This window comes from Pseudovirgaria hyperparasitica (genome assembly GCF_010093815.1).
Source record: "Pseudovirgaria hyperparasitica strain CBS 121739 unplaced genomic scaffold EJ05scaffold_3, whole genome shotgun sequence".
NCBI classification, from domain to species: Eukaryota; Fungi; Ascomycota; class Dothideomycetes; order Acrospermales; family Acrospermaceae; genus Pseudovirgaria; species Pseudovirgaria hyperparasitica.
Genome location: NW_022985551.1, coordinates 2,098,377 through 2,112,130, shown reverse-complemented (window position 1 = coordinate 2,112,130; position 13,754 = coordinate 2,098,377). Strand labels below are relative to the sequence as shown.

Here is a 13,754-nt window from a genome sequence, read left to right as displayed (position 1 = left end):
TAGAGGATGGTGAGGAGCGGAGCGAGGGAGGTGTAGAGGAGGATTTGGCTGGTTTGGGTGTTAGTCTTGGGTGTGGCTGGGAGAGGAGGGATGTGTGTGTATGGATATGTACATGAGGGAGAACTTCACGGCGCCGTTGTTGTTGTTGTTGTCGTGGGATGTGGGCTCGGCGGAGAGTTGATGTGCGTGTACGGCGGAGAGGGCGAGGACGATGCTGGAGACGAGGAAGATTGCGGCTATTAGGTAGGGCGTTGTGCGGAAGAAGCTGGTGAGGGCTTCGTCGCGGGCTTCTTGACGGTTTGCTCTTCGCTCGGCGGCGAGGGAGGACATCTTACGCGCATACGCATAGAGAGTGAGAATGGTTATGAGGGATGCGACATGGTAAGAGAGGTGGATGTCAAAGTGAATAGGGGTTAATTCAGTGGCTGTTGCTGCAGATAGAAGACCGGGAAGGAGACAAGATTTCAAACAAAAAGAGTGACTTTGAGATGCGAAGTGAGTTTATCGTGTGGTGTATGGCTGGCTGTGCAGGGCAGATACAAGGTAACAGTCCGATATCCATCTGAATACGGAGCTGACCTCCTGTACCTGGACGTCAATCTAAACATAGCCCTCAGACCAACACCTTCCCTGCTTCGAGCCAGAAGGAGCATATGGCTGTGTCGCCTCCTATAGCATTCTCCTCTGTGTATAGGAGTTTTGTGTGAGTACACAGACTCTAGGGATATATTAGAGCCGAGCACTTGGAGTTTAGACACTTAGTCGGCTATAGTGAGCTATACATGTAGACAGTAGCTATACCGGAGGAGGCCCGCTTGCAAGACACGACGGTTCGTGAACGGATCCTGACACTAGGAGGGGGCGTTGGACCATCAAGGGTTTCGTAGTGACTATGCCACAATTACCCACAGTCAGCATTTGGTGGACTGAACGAGTGTTGGAGGAGAGGCTGAGTCCTGAGCCAACACCGAAGCCAGAGATGATGTTGGGCTGATGAGCTTCCGTGCCGAATACTGCAAAAACTCCACGATCTGACCTCATGCCTGCATACTGACTGACTCGACAACGACGCAAGAGGCCGTATTCACAGCACGCTTCACGAGCATCAGCATCAGCACCATCAACATCCCTCGGTCAATTCAACCATCAAAGACAGAGAGAGAGACGGAACGGCGTCAGGACGATCTTCAAGGACACGGCACACACGGGGATTTCGGGATTATCGCGGCACAAACCCGATCCATCGCAGTGCGACTTCCGACTAATTAGTTACAGACGACGGGACAAGATCTACACGGGAAAAGACGAGATTTAAACTTCAGCCAACACGCACGTCAGGCACCAATATCATCATATCTCTGCCCCCCATCCAGCCACCCTGAGGGTTGAATGGAGAAACGATATTCACCATCTCCAACACACAATCGCACTCCTGAATCCCCGCTTATGCAACACAAGACAGCGTCGACCAATGAGTATGTCAGTCAGACAGGCCGGCCTGCCTGAACGCTCAGGCCGATCCCCTCCTCAGACGTCGTGCCGTGTCCCCCTTCCCCCCCTTCTTCCGTCGCAGCCAACGACATTGAAGATGACTCGGATTGAGTTTCGTTCAAGAAGCCATCCAGTACCTCATGCCTGGTCAAGATCTACACATGGGGGATGCCTGCTTGCCAGAAGGAGTTACAGCTTGGCAATCGGTATGTATGCAGATGATAGCGTTGCGAGCGGCATGAAGGGCTTGGGGAGATACACCCCCATCTTGCCCCAAGGAGGCTTGCGGAAAGGCGTCATCTTTTTAGTTTAAAGTTTTGAAGGAGAGAGAGAATATCTTCATAGTTGCTAACTAAGTAGGTAGGTAGGTATCTCTGCCGCGTCTGCTCACGTCTCGTCTATGTCCCTGTGGACGTATATTTATGTGTGTCGCTCTGCCGTCGTCATCAAGTCTCTTCTTTCTTTCCTCAACTCGTTTCGGAGTCCACTCTTGATCTTTGTATAGTTTCTATGATCGTTTCCTAGCGTTATATATCTCTCTTGTGTCTACTTTGTATCAATCCCGGATCCTTGCTTGTCAAAAGGATCTACGCCGCGTTTCGTTACTGGTAGACGGTCACTAGGCCTTTTCGTCCGAAGGATATCCCTACTCTGCACAACCTTGTCGTCGGTGCCAGGCCGTCCTGTCCTACTCTACAGTAACCAAACCATGGACTCAGTCCGTACCCATTCCGGCGAGACAGCCCGTCCCCAATACCCGGTAACGCGGGTGCCCTCACACAAGAACGTCCGATTCCTGTCCGCGCTCCCGAACAGTCTGCGCAACCACTTCATTGCCTTCATCGGCGAATATGTCGGCACGTTCCTGTTCCTCTTCTTCGCCTTCACGGGCACGCAGGTTGCCAACACGGCGGCCAAGAACATCACCACCGCGACGCCGGCGTTGTCGGGCACGTCGGATGTCAGCGTCGTCATGTTCATTGCGTTGAGCTTCGGGTTCTCGTTGGCGGTCAACGCGTGGGTGTTCTTCCGGATCAGTGGGGGGTTGTTTAATCCTGCTGTAAGTAGCCCCTTACCACCAACCCTATCTCTCCAAAGCAACACAACCGTGACAACACACAAAACTAACCCTTCCCCCAAAAGGTCACCCTCGCCCTCCTCTGCATCGGCGCCTTCGACACCCTCCGCGCCCTCTCCGTCTTCCTCGCCCAGATCCTCGGCGCCATCACCGCCGCCGGCATCGTAGCCGGCCTCTTCCCAGGCGACATGGCCGTCGCCACGACCCTCGGCCAAGGCACCACCGTCGCCCGCGGCCTCTTCATCGAACTATTCGCCACCTTCCAACTCACCTTCTGCATCATCATGCTAGCCGCCGAAAAGCACAAGAGCACCTACCTCGCGCCCATCGGCATCGGACTCTCCCTCTTCATCTCCGAGCTCGGGGCCGTGCCCTTTACAGGGGGCTCGCTGAATCCAGCGCGTAGCTTCGGGCCGTCGGTCGTGCTGGGCGCGTTTGATGGGTATCATTGGATTTATTGGCTGGGGCCGGTGATGGGCGCGTTGTTGGCGGTGGGGCTGTACAGGCTTGTTAAGGTGCTGGAGTATGAGACTGCGAATCCGGGGCAGGAGTTTGATGATTTGGAGCATGAGTTGTTTCGGCAGCGGACGTTTAGTTTGGCGGGCGTGGATGAGGCGGAGAAGGGGTTTGGGGGGCTTGGTGGTGGGGATGGCGGGCCGGTGAGTAGGGAGGATGTGAAGAGGCCGGTTGTGGGAGCTGCGTCGGCGGCGGCGGCGGCGGGGATGGGCATGAGCTTTAGTGATGCGAGTTTTGGGCAGTTTGGGCATGGGGTTGTGAGTCCCAAGGCGAGTCGGGCGACGATGAGGCCTGCGACGGGGAGGACGGCGGTGGAGAGGGCTTGATGTGGGACTGGGGATCTGGTTGTAACGACTTGATGATGATGATGGTGTTTCAGAGAGGGTCGGTATAACCTCTTGCTTGGATGGGATTCGGGTCGGTACACCCTCCTGTTTGGATGGACTTGGATGTATTCGTTCAATCTTTCCTAACGTCTGGTTGTTTTCTTGGGATGGGTATGGATGTATCTTCTACGTATACCCCTGGGCGGGGCGTCGTCTTGTCTCACGATACTCTCACGAATGTATACTTTCCTTCCACATGGTCTCACGAACGATGTATGCACGCTTTCTTTCGCAGATCAAACACAATCGCACACATCACACAATCACAGCAGCACATCGATCGATTCTCGTCAACGGTCGTTATACATTCAGAGCCTCAAGCTAAACGACAACACAACACAACACAACCTACTTCACTCTACTCTACTTCTTCCCCAAAGCCTCCTTTTGCAGCTGCTCATTCGTACGCTGCGCAATCCCCGCCGAGCCACCACCACTAGCATCCATGCCCTCAATCGCCGCGCCCTTTTCCGGCTCGGGCATCGGCGCGACGTTGGTCTTGGTGTGGTCTGGGATGGCATCCTGCATGCACACGTTAGCGTTGCAATGTATTGTGGAATGGAAAAGACAGTGTTGGGAATGTGGAAAACGTGTTTGAATGCAGTGCGGAATGCATTAATGCATGAATGAATGAACAAACGCATGCACAAGCGAATAGCACAAGAAACGTACACTCTTGCCTACGCCATGCACTTGAGTCTGACCGGCATCGATGGCGTTGTCGGCGGCGCCGGATCCGTCGCGAGGCATGTTGATTGATTGATTGATTTGATTGGAGATGTTTGACGTTGATCTTTGATTGGGGGACAGTTCCGATCGAGTTTTGGAAACAGAGTTTGTAGTAGAAAGACTGCTTGCTCGACTGTGTTGCTCAGAAGAAATGATGTGTCTACTACTGGAAGAGAATGGAGAGCTCTTCTTCTTAAGATCCTTCTGAGGTTGCGGAGGTAGGTGGCTAATTAGCAGAAGCGGTTGACGTCACTTTGATCATTCTGGTCGCGCTTCCCGCTTTTGGCTCCACTATTGATATAGTTCCCCGTCACGATAATCATTGGTTCGGTTCGCTTGTGCTAGCCAGGCGCACATTTTGCGGGGATGGGAAACTGCAAATGGATACTGTACCAACGAATAAGCAAAACAAACACTTTCATCTCGTATTAGCAAACGCCATCACGGTCAGGATAGACAATCACATAGATCACGAGATCACGAGGTAGAGTAGATGCTCTATTATACAGTTCATATATTTCGTGGTACTACATGTGGTCTTCATGAGACGATACTCCTACAACTCCGATACTCGAAGACACTACCGTGAAGCGCTTTCGTGATAGTGCCGGTATCCCCAAGGGCCCGAGTAGCTTGCCCAAACGTAATGCGTCAAAATCCTTTTTTGAGGACGCCAAAATGCTCGCTAGTGAAACACCCAAAACGAAAGCCGTGGTCTCCTTGCTGGCCCCACGAATGTATGCTGCATCGCCGGTGATGGCAGCCGAGCGCCTCCCCTGACTTGAACTGATTCTCTTGTCGTTGAGTCGTAGGTGTTGGTAACGGACATTCCCAAGTACTTTGTCAAAACTCAAGAACAAACGAAGGCGGGAACCCGGATGCTATAATGCCAGAACCGTCGCTAACAAGAAGTTGTTGCGCCAATGTTCGGCGAGCAAGCCAGAAGCTCATGCAGTGCGTTGTTCAGGAAAGTTGACAAAGGACTCGAAGAAGGGCTCGTTTCCAGCTTCCGTGAACTCGTTGACGGAGGAGAGAAAGTTCAAGTTCATAAAGTGAGAGGCGCTGTCGTCATCCGTGGAAAGGTCGAAGAGATTGTCCTGGAAGAGAGGCTCGTCGCGGATGATTGGGTCCATCGTAAGAAAGTTGTCGTAGCCAGGCTTGCCAAGTGAAGATGCCAATTGCTGAGCTCCGACTGACACTGCAGGTCACACAACATTGCAGCAGAATGTTGTGTCAAATCGGGCTCAGGAATGGACATCATCGCTGGGGTTGCCGGCTGGGAGGTGGTATCGGTAGGGGATTCAATGCTGCCAAGGGACGGCGAGCTTTCTGGGCCGGAGGTGTCGTACGAGGCTTTGCGGGGATTCATGGTCATCCAATCGGCAGTCTCAGTGGAGTCGAGGACATTTTGCTGAGAATCGGTGAGTTCGATCTTGACACCGACTTGGGCGTATTTCGCAATGATTTCCCGCAGAGCAGAATTCTCACGGGCGAGATGGTCTCTCTCGTCTCGGAGTTCATCGACCTCTTGACGCTTACGCTCGCGGGAGTTGTGGGCGGCGAGACGGTTACGCTTTACACGTTCGATGCGTCTTTGTTCCTTCTCGTCTTCGGTCTTTGCTCGCTTACGAGGAGGGAGGTTGGTCTTGGGTTCGGGGAGGGCTTGGCCCCATGATTTTCTTTTCTTAGGCTGTGTCTTCTGATCCTTGGGGTGGGATGTAGGAGGTTTGGACAGCGAACCAGGCATTGTGCCTGATGAAGGCGGAGTTTGAGGCATCGGGGAATTCTGGATGTCCTCAAGCTTGATTGTCTGTTGCGGTGGAGAGGGAGTCGAGGTGTTGTGGGTCAGGAGATCTTGTGTCAAGGAGTTGAGTAGGGTGGTGGTAGTCGACATTGTGGGATGAGTGGAAACAAAACAAAACCTGGAACCAGGACGTGCAGGAAGTGCGGGGATAAATATGCAAACAGGTACAAAAAGTGGCAGCCTTGAGGGAGATGACTGTGTATTGTTGTTGTTGTTGCTGGTGTGTGTGTGTGTGTGAGGAGATGGAAGGGGATGGAAAAGAGAGGGCGAAACGTGGCCTTTATGGACCTGGGGGACTGGTGGACTGGTGGACTGGCGGACTGGGGGGACTACACTACATACTACACTACTACATACATACCAGCAAGGGACTAATTAAGGCACTCGACCCAGTGGAGGCGGCGGTGGAGAAAAAAAGAGGCAGCACAAGGCACCAACCCCAGCCGGCTTCGGGGGCTTTTTTGCCCATTTTTCCTGGCACAAAGCGGACTTGGCTGCCCCCAGGCCCCCCTTGTCGCTATTTTCGACTACTATTCCAACACTTCAACTTCCTCATCACCCCCAAATCTGCACCGCCGCCGTCATCATCATCATCATCATCATCATCTTCAAACTGTTTGTACATATTCCTCTGTCTTTCTGGTCGAGTTGATCTCCTGCCCCCCCAGCTGCTTGTCTCTGCGATTCTCCAGGAAGAAATTCGACCACACATTGCGCCGATACACCGCTGACTGCTGCTGCAACCCCCTGGTTTCACCGCGTCTCCACATACCTGCTTACTGTACGGCTGGTATGAAACCGTCCGTACAGCAAGTACAGCGACATGATGATAATTCACGACTGAGAGCTTAGCCTTGCTGGCTGGCCCCTGCACCAGTCTGTGTGGCATTAGTTCCTCATGCGAAGCGTCACTCCCCGCTCTATTTATTTCCCCATAGCCAACACTATACACAACACTAACAGTAGGCTGGTGACATTCCATATGGAATGCGAATCCTTCCAACTACTTTCTCACGTCAAGAAGTAGAGACAGACCATTGAAGGCGTGTAAGAAAACATAAGGAATACGGGCTGAACAAAGCCTCAGGGCTTCTTCTTCCAGTCAGCATTTCGCAAACATTATGGATGGATACGCCCCCTTCGCTTACAAGGCATTCCTCAGCATTCTGCCAGCGCTCGAAATCAGCGCTATAGATTTGGCTTCTTTGTGTGCAGTTCCAACGTCAGCTGTAATTAGTAGTTCCACAGTAAGAAGCCAGTTGAGTACCGTACGAGCCATTACCTGCTACAAAGTAAATCTTCCATACTAGACCATGTACTACTTCCTTCACGGACGCACAGTCCCAAGTCAAATAGAGAATATACCTCTCTCTCTCCCTTTTCTCTCTCTACATACATACATACCAAATGTCACTGCCGCGCCATCTCTGACAATATCCACCGGAACCCCATTCATTCCTCCAGTAGTAATACAATAAATAGAAACATCGCTTACACTAACCACTCCTTGGCTTGGCAAGGGGGTCCCCGGCCGATCCACCATTCATCGCACACTATAATTATATACATACAGTATTAGTAGGGAATTATTATTGAACCCCTCCCCTAGATTAATTACCTATCGCACAGAACCCTTTTCTGTAGCGCAAGAGTAGATTAATTCCCCGCAAAAATCACTCGAAGTCCTGGATGAGCTAATTATTATTGTACGCGTCCTCGGTACGTATGTACCCTGCAATCTACTCCACTGAGAGTCCACTCTATTACCCGGCATATTAGTTAGGGGGGTTTACAGGTGGTGGTGGTGGTGGTGGTGCCATGGGTGACAGACAGACAGACAGTTCACATGAGCCCGCCCGCGCATCGCCGTCCGTTTCAGGCAGGCAGCCATATCGATGTCCTTTCCGAAGGCCCGTCGCCGCCTATCCATTGTCGAAACTTCAGGGGCTGCTTCAACTGTTCGCATCACGTTCTCTGTGTCATGTTTTCTAACCTTCTATCATCCTGTTACAGTATTGTTACTACACATTCCCAATTCAGGATGGCCCAGTCTCACTATATGCAGCTCCTGCCATATTCTTTGGTGCGACTACTTGTGATTGATCTATTTGATTCGATTTGAAATTGATTTGGTAAATGCAGGCAGGCCTTATTATATAAGTTGCCTTGAGATCTGCTTTGCTTTGCGCGCATGAAATCCTGATTCTACGGCGCATGATCTCTGGAACAGGTCATCCGTCTTCGTACCACGACCTAGCTGCTCGATCGAGAGTTGCCCTCCGTTCCCATTCTGTTCCATTCTGTTCTGTTCTGTTCTGCTCTAGTCACACGTGCGCCCCTATCGTTGCAACATGCACATCGACCTCCCTAATCCGGATCCATCCAGGAACCAAGCCAAGCTGCCTCCAAGACGCTTTGCAGGACAAGCATCCGCCACTCGTCAAAGCACAATCAGACGTGTGAGTTATTTACTGATTATCTATACTAAGCACAAACAGAAAAAAACGACTTCAGGCGGGCCGAATGGGGGATTCCCCATCCCAGATCGATCTGAGATGATTAACAACAAGGCCCAATCAACCGGGCGGGGTGGGGTAGGCGAGAAACGCCGATGCCTTTGCGTGATAAGATAGTAGTCTATATTTAAGTACGCTGTTGAATACCCAAAAAAAAAGCCGCTCATTTGCGGTTCGTCGCCTCGCGGTTCGCTGTTTTTCCGGCCCGAAAACCCCGTTGTTTGACGACTTCTTGCCCTTGCGCCAAGAGGGGGGTTCCTAATGTTACCTATCATATGTGCCTCGAAACTGCCTATACATACATGCTATTACCATGACGGGGAGAGCCTGTCGAAACGCTAACCGTTGTACTTTTGCTGCTAAATACATCCCACAGGAGCAGGATGGGTGCGCTCGTTTGGAGGAACAAGAGATCCATTGTCAGCTAGCTGAGCTTACATCGGGACAATGTCCCTCCAACGGTATAAACATAACATAGAGATATAAATAAATATATATGGATCAAATCACGTACCAAAACAACGCAAATGTACAACTCACATCCGAACAAAAACTTGTAAACAATAATAATAATAATGGCCCCAAACATGGCAGTTCTCAGTTCGAGAATCGACCCCGTGACACACCTCAACATCCATGATAGACAGAACATGACGTCAAATGCATGCCTACCTATCCAACTCATCCTCATCTATCCCTACCACTTCTCTTCTCAGAGCATTACGATCAGATCAGATCAAGAATAAAAATACCTTGCATGCATGCATGGAATGACAGACAGCCCCCATCTATAACCAGCAGGTAGGCCCCCACGATACATCATACATGTTCCCGCTTCCCCCAACTACCAACACGACATGGATACAATCAAAAACTGTTGGAGTTCTTGGAACAAACACTAGTATTCCATCCACACTATTAATGGCTTTGAATTATATTTCGCGTCGGTGGCCTGGGGGGCGGCGATACTAGTACCTCACTACAGTATACACGCCATATGCCGACACTGGACTATTGTAATTAGAATCATGAACTTGCATCTATAATCATCCCGGAGAGACAACACAACGTCATGGCAAACACAGAGTTTATTATCGTTGTGTCTCTCTCCATCTATCCAAGCAACCAGCTAGGCCGCGTTTTGCCTCTATCATACATTCCCCTTCTCTCTCTCTCTCATCACGTCGAGACTTGTGCCCATCGTGCGAATTGCTCCCACAAACCACGGCAATACCCCCACAACCAGACCGAAAACAATCATCTCCCGAGCCTCCCCAGATCTCCCTCATCAAACACCAACATCCTGCCCCACCTCCGCCAACGCCTCGTACACCCTCGGGCTCAGCTTATACCGGACCAGGCCCGCAAACACCATGAGATCCCGCGCCTTCTGCAGCAAGTCGTCCGCCACATTCTTGCTCTGCGCATTCTCGTACTGTCGCTGCATAATCACCTCGCGCTGCTTGCCGCAGCACAGGATGGCCCAGAGAATGAAGTTGCCGGCATTGCGCATGATGTAGTCCCACTGGTTCATGTTGGTCACGCTCTGCCGGATGGCTGCTGTGTTTCCTTTGGCTGAGAGTGGGAGGATGTTGGATTGAGTCATGCAGTCCAGCGCCGCGCCCCAGTTCCCAGCCTCGACGAGCCGCTTCGCTTTGACCATGAGCAGTTGGACGTTCAAGAGCGCGTCCTGCTCCATGGTCTGCGTAGTATAGTTGTTCACGTCACCCCAGCGCTCGCGCAGCTGTTTGAAGGCTTCGCCAAGCTGCAGGGGGTCTTCAGTTGCGAGGAGACTGAGACTACTGTTTGTTGGTGCGTTGGCCTGCGTGTCTGTCGCGCGTGGCTTCAGGGGCTCGATTGTGGCGGACGTGCCCAGGTCGGTGGCGAGGTATTCGAACACGACGCGTAGAACGGCGTCGAAGGCTTTGGACATTTCGTTAGAGAGGTAGTAGAGAAGCACGGCATCGGTCATGCGGCCGTTGCTGTCGGCGACATGTGCTGCGTTGATGGTCACCTTGCGCAGGAAGTCATTGTCCGACTGGAGCTTGACTAAGCGAAGACGGCGTTCGATGGCGCCTTTGATACGTTGGCCATCGTTGCGGATGTCGCCGATCAGAGACGCGAATTCACGCGTTTCGAGAACGAGCTCCCGAAGAGCTTCCTGGCAAACATCGGTGTGGGTTTGGCCGAGTTGACCGGGCAGATCGGCGTTGAGAGCAATGAGGATAAGATACTCGACAGCGACATCTGACTTGGCAGCCCGAAAGTCCATAGTGTAGAGACCAATCATACGAGCAAAATTGAGCTGTGGTTTGTTCCGTGTCGTAAAGGTGAGGATCTCCGAGCCGGATGTAGCAAAGTCTGAGGCGCGAAGAAGCCCATAGTAGCTAAGAGCGATGGCGAAGTGGACGGCCGATACATAGTTGTGTTGGTACAGGTAGCTTACAGCCTCTTCAAACATGCCCGCCAGAATCTGTAAGAAGAAGAACACTGTAAAGCCGTTGGTGCCCTCGGTGCCCAGAGGAAAATGCTTCTTGCCAATTTCGGCCATTGTACTCCTCAATTCGTCCAGACCAAAGGCCTCACCCGCACTGTCTTCGACACGATTGGTTTCGCGGGCTAGATTGAACTGTAGCCATACCCAGTCATCCATACCTTGAGTAAGTTCTCCAAGAGTGCGCCTTCCAAGATCACAGCGTCCAACTATCTTGTTACAGGCCTGGCGGTAGGGATCTAGGTCTGGATTCTGCATGCGGTTCTTGAACTCGTTACTGCAGCTTTGTTGCTTCTCACGCGGCAACCTTCGCTCGGGATCTTTCGCATAAGCTGTGATGTACTCTAGAAAGCGACGATCAAATGCCCGGAAAGCGCGCTCACGTTCCTTGACATAGTTGACGGCTTCTGAGTTCAGGCCAGCTCTGAGCAGATAGAAGACTACTACCCAACAGTAGTCATCCCCTACTATTTGGAGTAGATCGGGATTCTTGCAGAGCTCTTTGCGATTCGCACGAAGTGTGATGTAAGCACGTACGGTACTGATGATTGATGGAACACCGCCTGGAGCTGCTTCTTGTCGATTCTTGTCGACCGCATTTTGTACGTCGAGTAAAAATCTGATAGAATGCTGGTTAGCTTCAGCTCTGGCGCTTTACCCATGGAGACGAACTTGTTTTCCAAAAACTTGAGTGATCCACTCAGAATGCGCTTGCGTATATGAATGCTGTCGGCCGTGTTTGTGCTATCATCTAAGTATGCTTTCGCATACTGTCGTTCCCTTATCGACCCAGGATCAGTCGGACGTTCCGTCGCAACTTCTCCAGTGATGTTCATGAGTGCCTTATAGGCATCTACGTATTGTTGCGAAGTCTGGTCAACCATTAGCATAGTTCCAATTTCCTGAGATGGATCTTATTCACGTCTGTTCCAGACTGTGACTCGACTTCGGAGAATTGCGCCAGAATAGCATAAGTCCAGTCTCTATCCCTCGCTGTGTTCAGACCCCTGACCTTCTCTGCAAACTTCTCTTGCTTGCCACGGGTCAATGGATTCTCTGGCTGAGCACCAGGACCTGATTTATCGCCGGTGTCTGCTCCCGCATGACTTCTGCCAAATCGGCTATTGCTGGGTGTCCCAATGACTGATCGACCCATGTTTGCTCCCCTGAGAGACATTCCCGCACCATTTGTGGTACCTCCTAATCGATTCCGACGGCTAGATTTCCCAAAAGCGCCCCGGACTGCTGGATTCGGAGAGTTATGTTCGCCATCTATGTCCTCATGTGGCTTAGACAGGCCAAGGTGTTCGTATATACGTTTACGTTGCGCATCCCATTCCATCTGAACGTTGTCTTCCAGAAATGTATCGAAGTCGCGCTTGGACTGCTCCAAACCCTCTGCAATCATAGCAAGTGTGGATTGTGATTGGAGATTGGCAATGTACGTGTCTACGTCGGTATCTGCGGCCTGGGAAGACACCGCTGCCCCGATCCCAGCTTGCGCCTTGAACGAATTGAGGTCTTTCAACGCAGCTCCTGTCGAAACGCCTGACGCTGCAAGTAAATAGTGTCTAATGTCTCCGATAAGTATGTGCACATTACAATGACTGCGTTTACTCACGCTTTGCTGTCGCGCGCTTGAGCTATTGGTGCTCCGCTTGCGCCTAGGTTGCGCACTTTTCTAGCAATGTCCCCAAGACCAAGCTGTAGGCTCGGGAGCTCGTTGAATTGCCCTGCATCATTCTGTTGTCGATTCCTTTTCTTCCCTCGTTCGAGGAGATGGTCAAAGTAGGCAGATTGCGAAGGAGCCGTGGTTGATTGCGAGAGCGAGCCTGACGATTGCGGTTGCGATTGCTGCTGTTGTGTTTGCCCCTGCGGCGGAGCTCCAAACGTCGAGCTGAAAAGGCTTCCACCAATGGATTGCTGACCTGGTTGTGACTGCGAGGTATTGCTTCCCAACCCTCCAAATAAGCTGTTTCCAGCGGGCGGATTGCTGGCCGCATTTGCTGTCCCTACATTTCCAAACGCTGGCGTAGCACCCGCTCCTCCTCCAAATAATCCGGTCGATTGTGATGTCGTATTCGTCTGGGCACCACCAAAGAGGTTTGGTTTTGACTGTCCTGTATTTCCGAACGCGGGTGTAGCGCCCAAGCTTCCCCCAAAAATCGCTGTCGATTGTGATGTCGTGGTCGCTGGAGGGTTGCCAAAACCAATCCCTGCTTGTTGCGGCTGGGCTGCTGTTGAGCCAAACAGACTGCTGTTCTGATTTTGAGGAACCGAAGGGGTTACGGACCCAAATACTGGCGCTGGTTTTGTTGTAGATGCTGGCGCTGTAGTTGCGCTGTTACCGAACAATCCACTTACTGCTGGTTTGTTTTGGCCGCCTAGATTGCCGAACAAGCCTGACATGGTGGAGTGACAGGAAAGAGTTCGAGAGGCTCTAGGGTATAGAGAGTAACAAGAAGCGGCTACGCGCTTTATTGGGCGCCGGAGAACGCGCTGGAGGTAGGCAGAGAGTAAATTGCGAGAGTTACTACAACTTTTGGTGAGCTCGTCGCGCGAGGTAGCTGGATAGAGCTCCAAACGCCGAAGTTGTTCCGTACGAGGATGACCAGACAGACACTAATTAATCTTGAATCTAATGATTTGCTACTGGAACCAAGAGACATTTAGATCAACGTCCGACTCTTACATGAAGTTCTCTTACTGCTCAAAGTAGGATTTGGCTTTCCTAATCTCT

General features: G+C 51.6%; 5 protein-coding genes across 5 annotated transcripts; 1 reads left to right on the top strand and 4 right to left on the bottom strand.

Annotated features, from left to right (window-relative positions):
- The first annotated feature begins 2,002 nt into the window (after positions 1-2,002).
- EJ05DRAFT_263785 (aquaporin-like protein) lies at positions 2,003-3,500 on the top strand. Its single transcript, XM_033740282.1, has 2 exons — positions 2,003-2,551; positions 2,635-3,500. Exons 1-2 carry the CDS (start codon positions 2,201-2,203, stop codon positions 3,409-3,411), a joined length of 1,128 nt encoding a protein of 375 aa, XP_033603858.1. The 5' UTR covers positions 2,003-2,200; the 3' UTR covers positions 3,412-3,500.
- A 334-nt stretch (positions 3,501-3,834) lies between these two features.
- Positions 3,835-4,221, bottom strand: EJ05DRAFT_497956 (uncharacterized protein; the record flags this gene model as incomplete). The annotated part of the gene is made up of 2 exons (XM_033746620.1): positions 3,835-3,993; positions 4,144-4,221. The coding sequence occupies 2 exons, from the start codon at positions 4,219-4,221 to the stop codon at positions 3,835-3,837; spliced, it is 237 nt and encodes a 78-aa protein (XP_033603857.1).
- A 1,024-nt stretch (positions 4,222-5,245) lies between these two features.
- EJ05DRAFT_483773 (uncharacterized protein) lies at positions 5,246-6,094 on the bottom strand (the record flags this gene model as incomplete). The annotated part of the gene is made up of 1 exon (XM_033745283.1): positions 5,246-6,094. One exon carries the CDS (start codon positions 6,092-6,094, stop codon positions 5,246-5,248), a length of 849 nt encoding a protein of 282 aa, XP_033603856.1.
- Positions 6,095-6,356: 262 nt separating this feature from the next.
- Positions 6,357-7,262, bottom strand: EJ05DRAFT_263803 (uncharacterized protein). Its single transcript, XM_033740283.1, has one exon. It carries the CDS (start codon positions 6,984-6,986, stop codon positions 6,522-6,524), a length of 465 nt encoding a protein of 154 aa, XP_033603855.1. The 5' UTR covers positions 6,987-7,262; the 3' UTR covers positions 6,357-6,521.
- A 2,203-nt stretch (positions 7,263-9,465) lies between these two features.
- EJ05DRAFT_530851 (NIC-domain-containing protein) lies at positions 9,466-13,537 on the bottom strand. The gene is made up of 4 exons (XM_033748991.1): positions 12,636-13,537; positions 11,937-12,585; positions 11,687-11,886; positions 9,466-11,633 (listed from the first exon to the last, which is right to left on the bottom strand). The coding sequence occupies exons 1-4, from the start codon at positions 13,421-13,423 to the stop codon at positions 9,809-9,811; spliced, it is 3,462 nt and encodes a 1,153-aa protein (XP_033603854.1). The 5' UTR covers positions 13,424-13,537; the 3' UTR covers positions 9,466-9,808.
- Positions 13,538-13,754: the final 217 nt, after the last annotated feature.

What these genes read in the sequence shown, in the direction of transcription:
- EJ05DRAFT_530851 (XM_033748991.1), bottom strand. Translation starts at nt 13,423, where the DNA reads ATGTCAGGCTTGTTCGGCAATCTAGGCGGCCAAAACAAACCAGCAGTA. An exon ending in CAAGCGCGCGACAGCAAAGC is followed by an intron (nt 12,586 to 12,635) that starts GTGAGTAAACGC and finishes CGGAGACATTAG; the next exon opens with ACACTATTTACTTGCAGCGT. An exon ending in CTCAAGTTTTTGGAAAACAA is followed by an intron (nt 11,634 to 11,686) that starts GTTCGTCTCCAT and finishes GCATTCTATCAG; the next exon opens with ATTTTTACTCGACGTACAAA.
- EJ05DRAFT_263803 (XM_033740283.1), bottom strand. Translation starts at nt 6,986, where the DNA reads ATGGAATGTCACCAGCCTACTGTTAGTGTTGTGTATAGTGTTGGCTAT.
- EJ05DRAFT_263785 (XM_033740282.1), top strand. Translation starts at nt 2,201, where the DNA reads ATGGACTCAGTCCGTACCCATTCCGGCGAGACAGCCCGTCCCCAATAC. An exon ending in GGGGGTTGTTTAATCCTGCT is followed by an intron (nt 2,552 to 2,634) that starts GTAAGTAGCCCC and finishes TTCCCCCAAAAG; the next exon opens with GTCACCCTCGCCCTCCTCTG.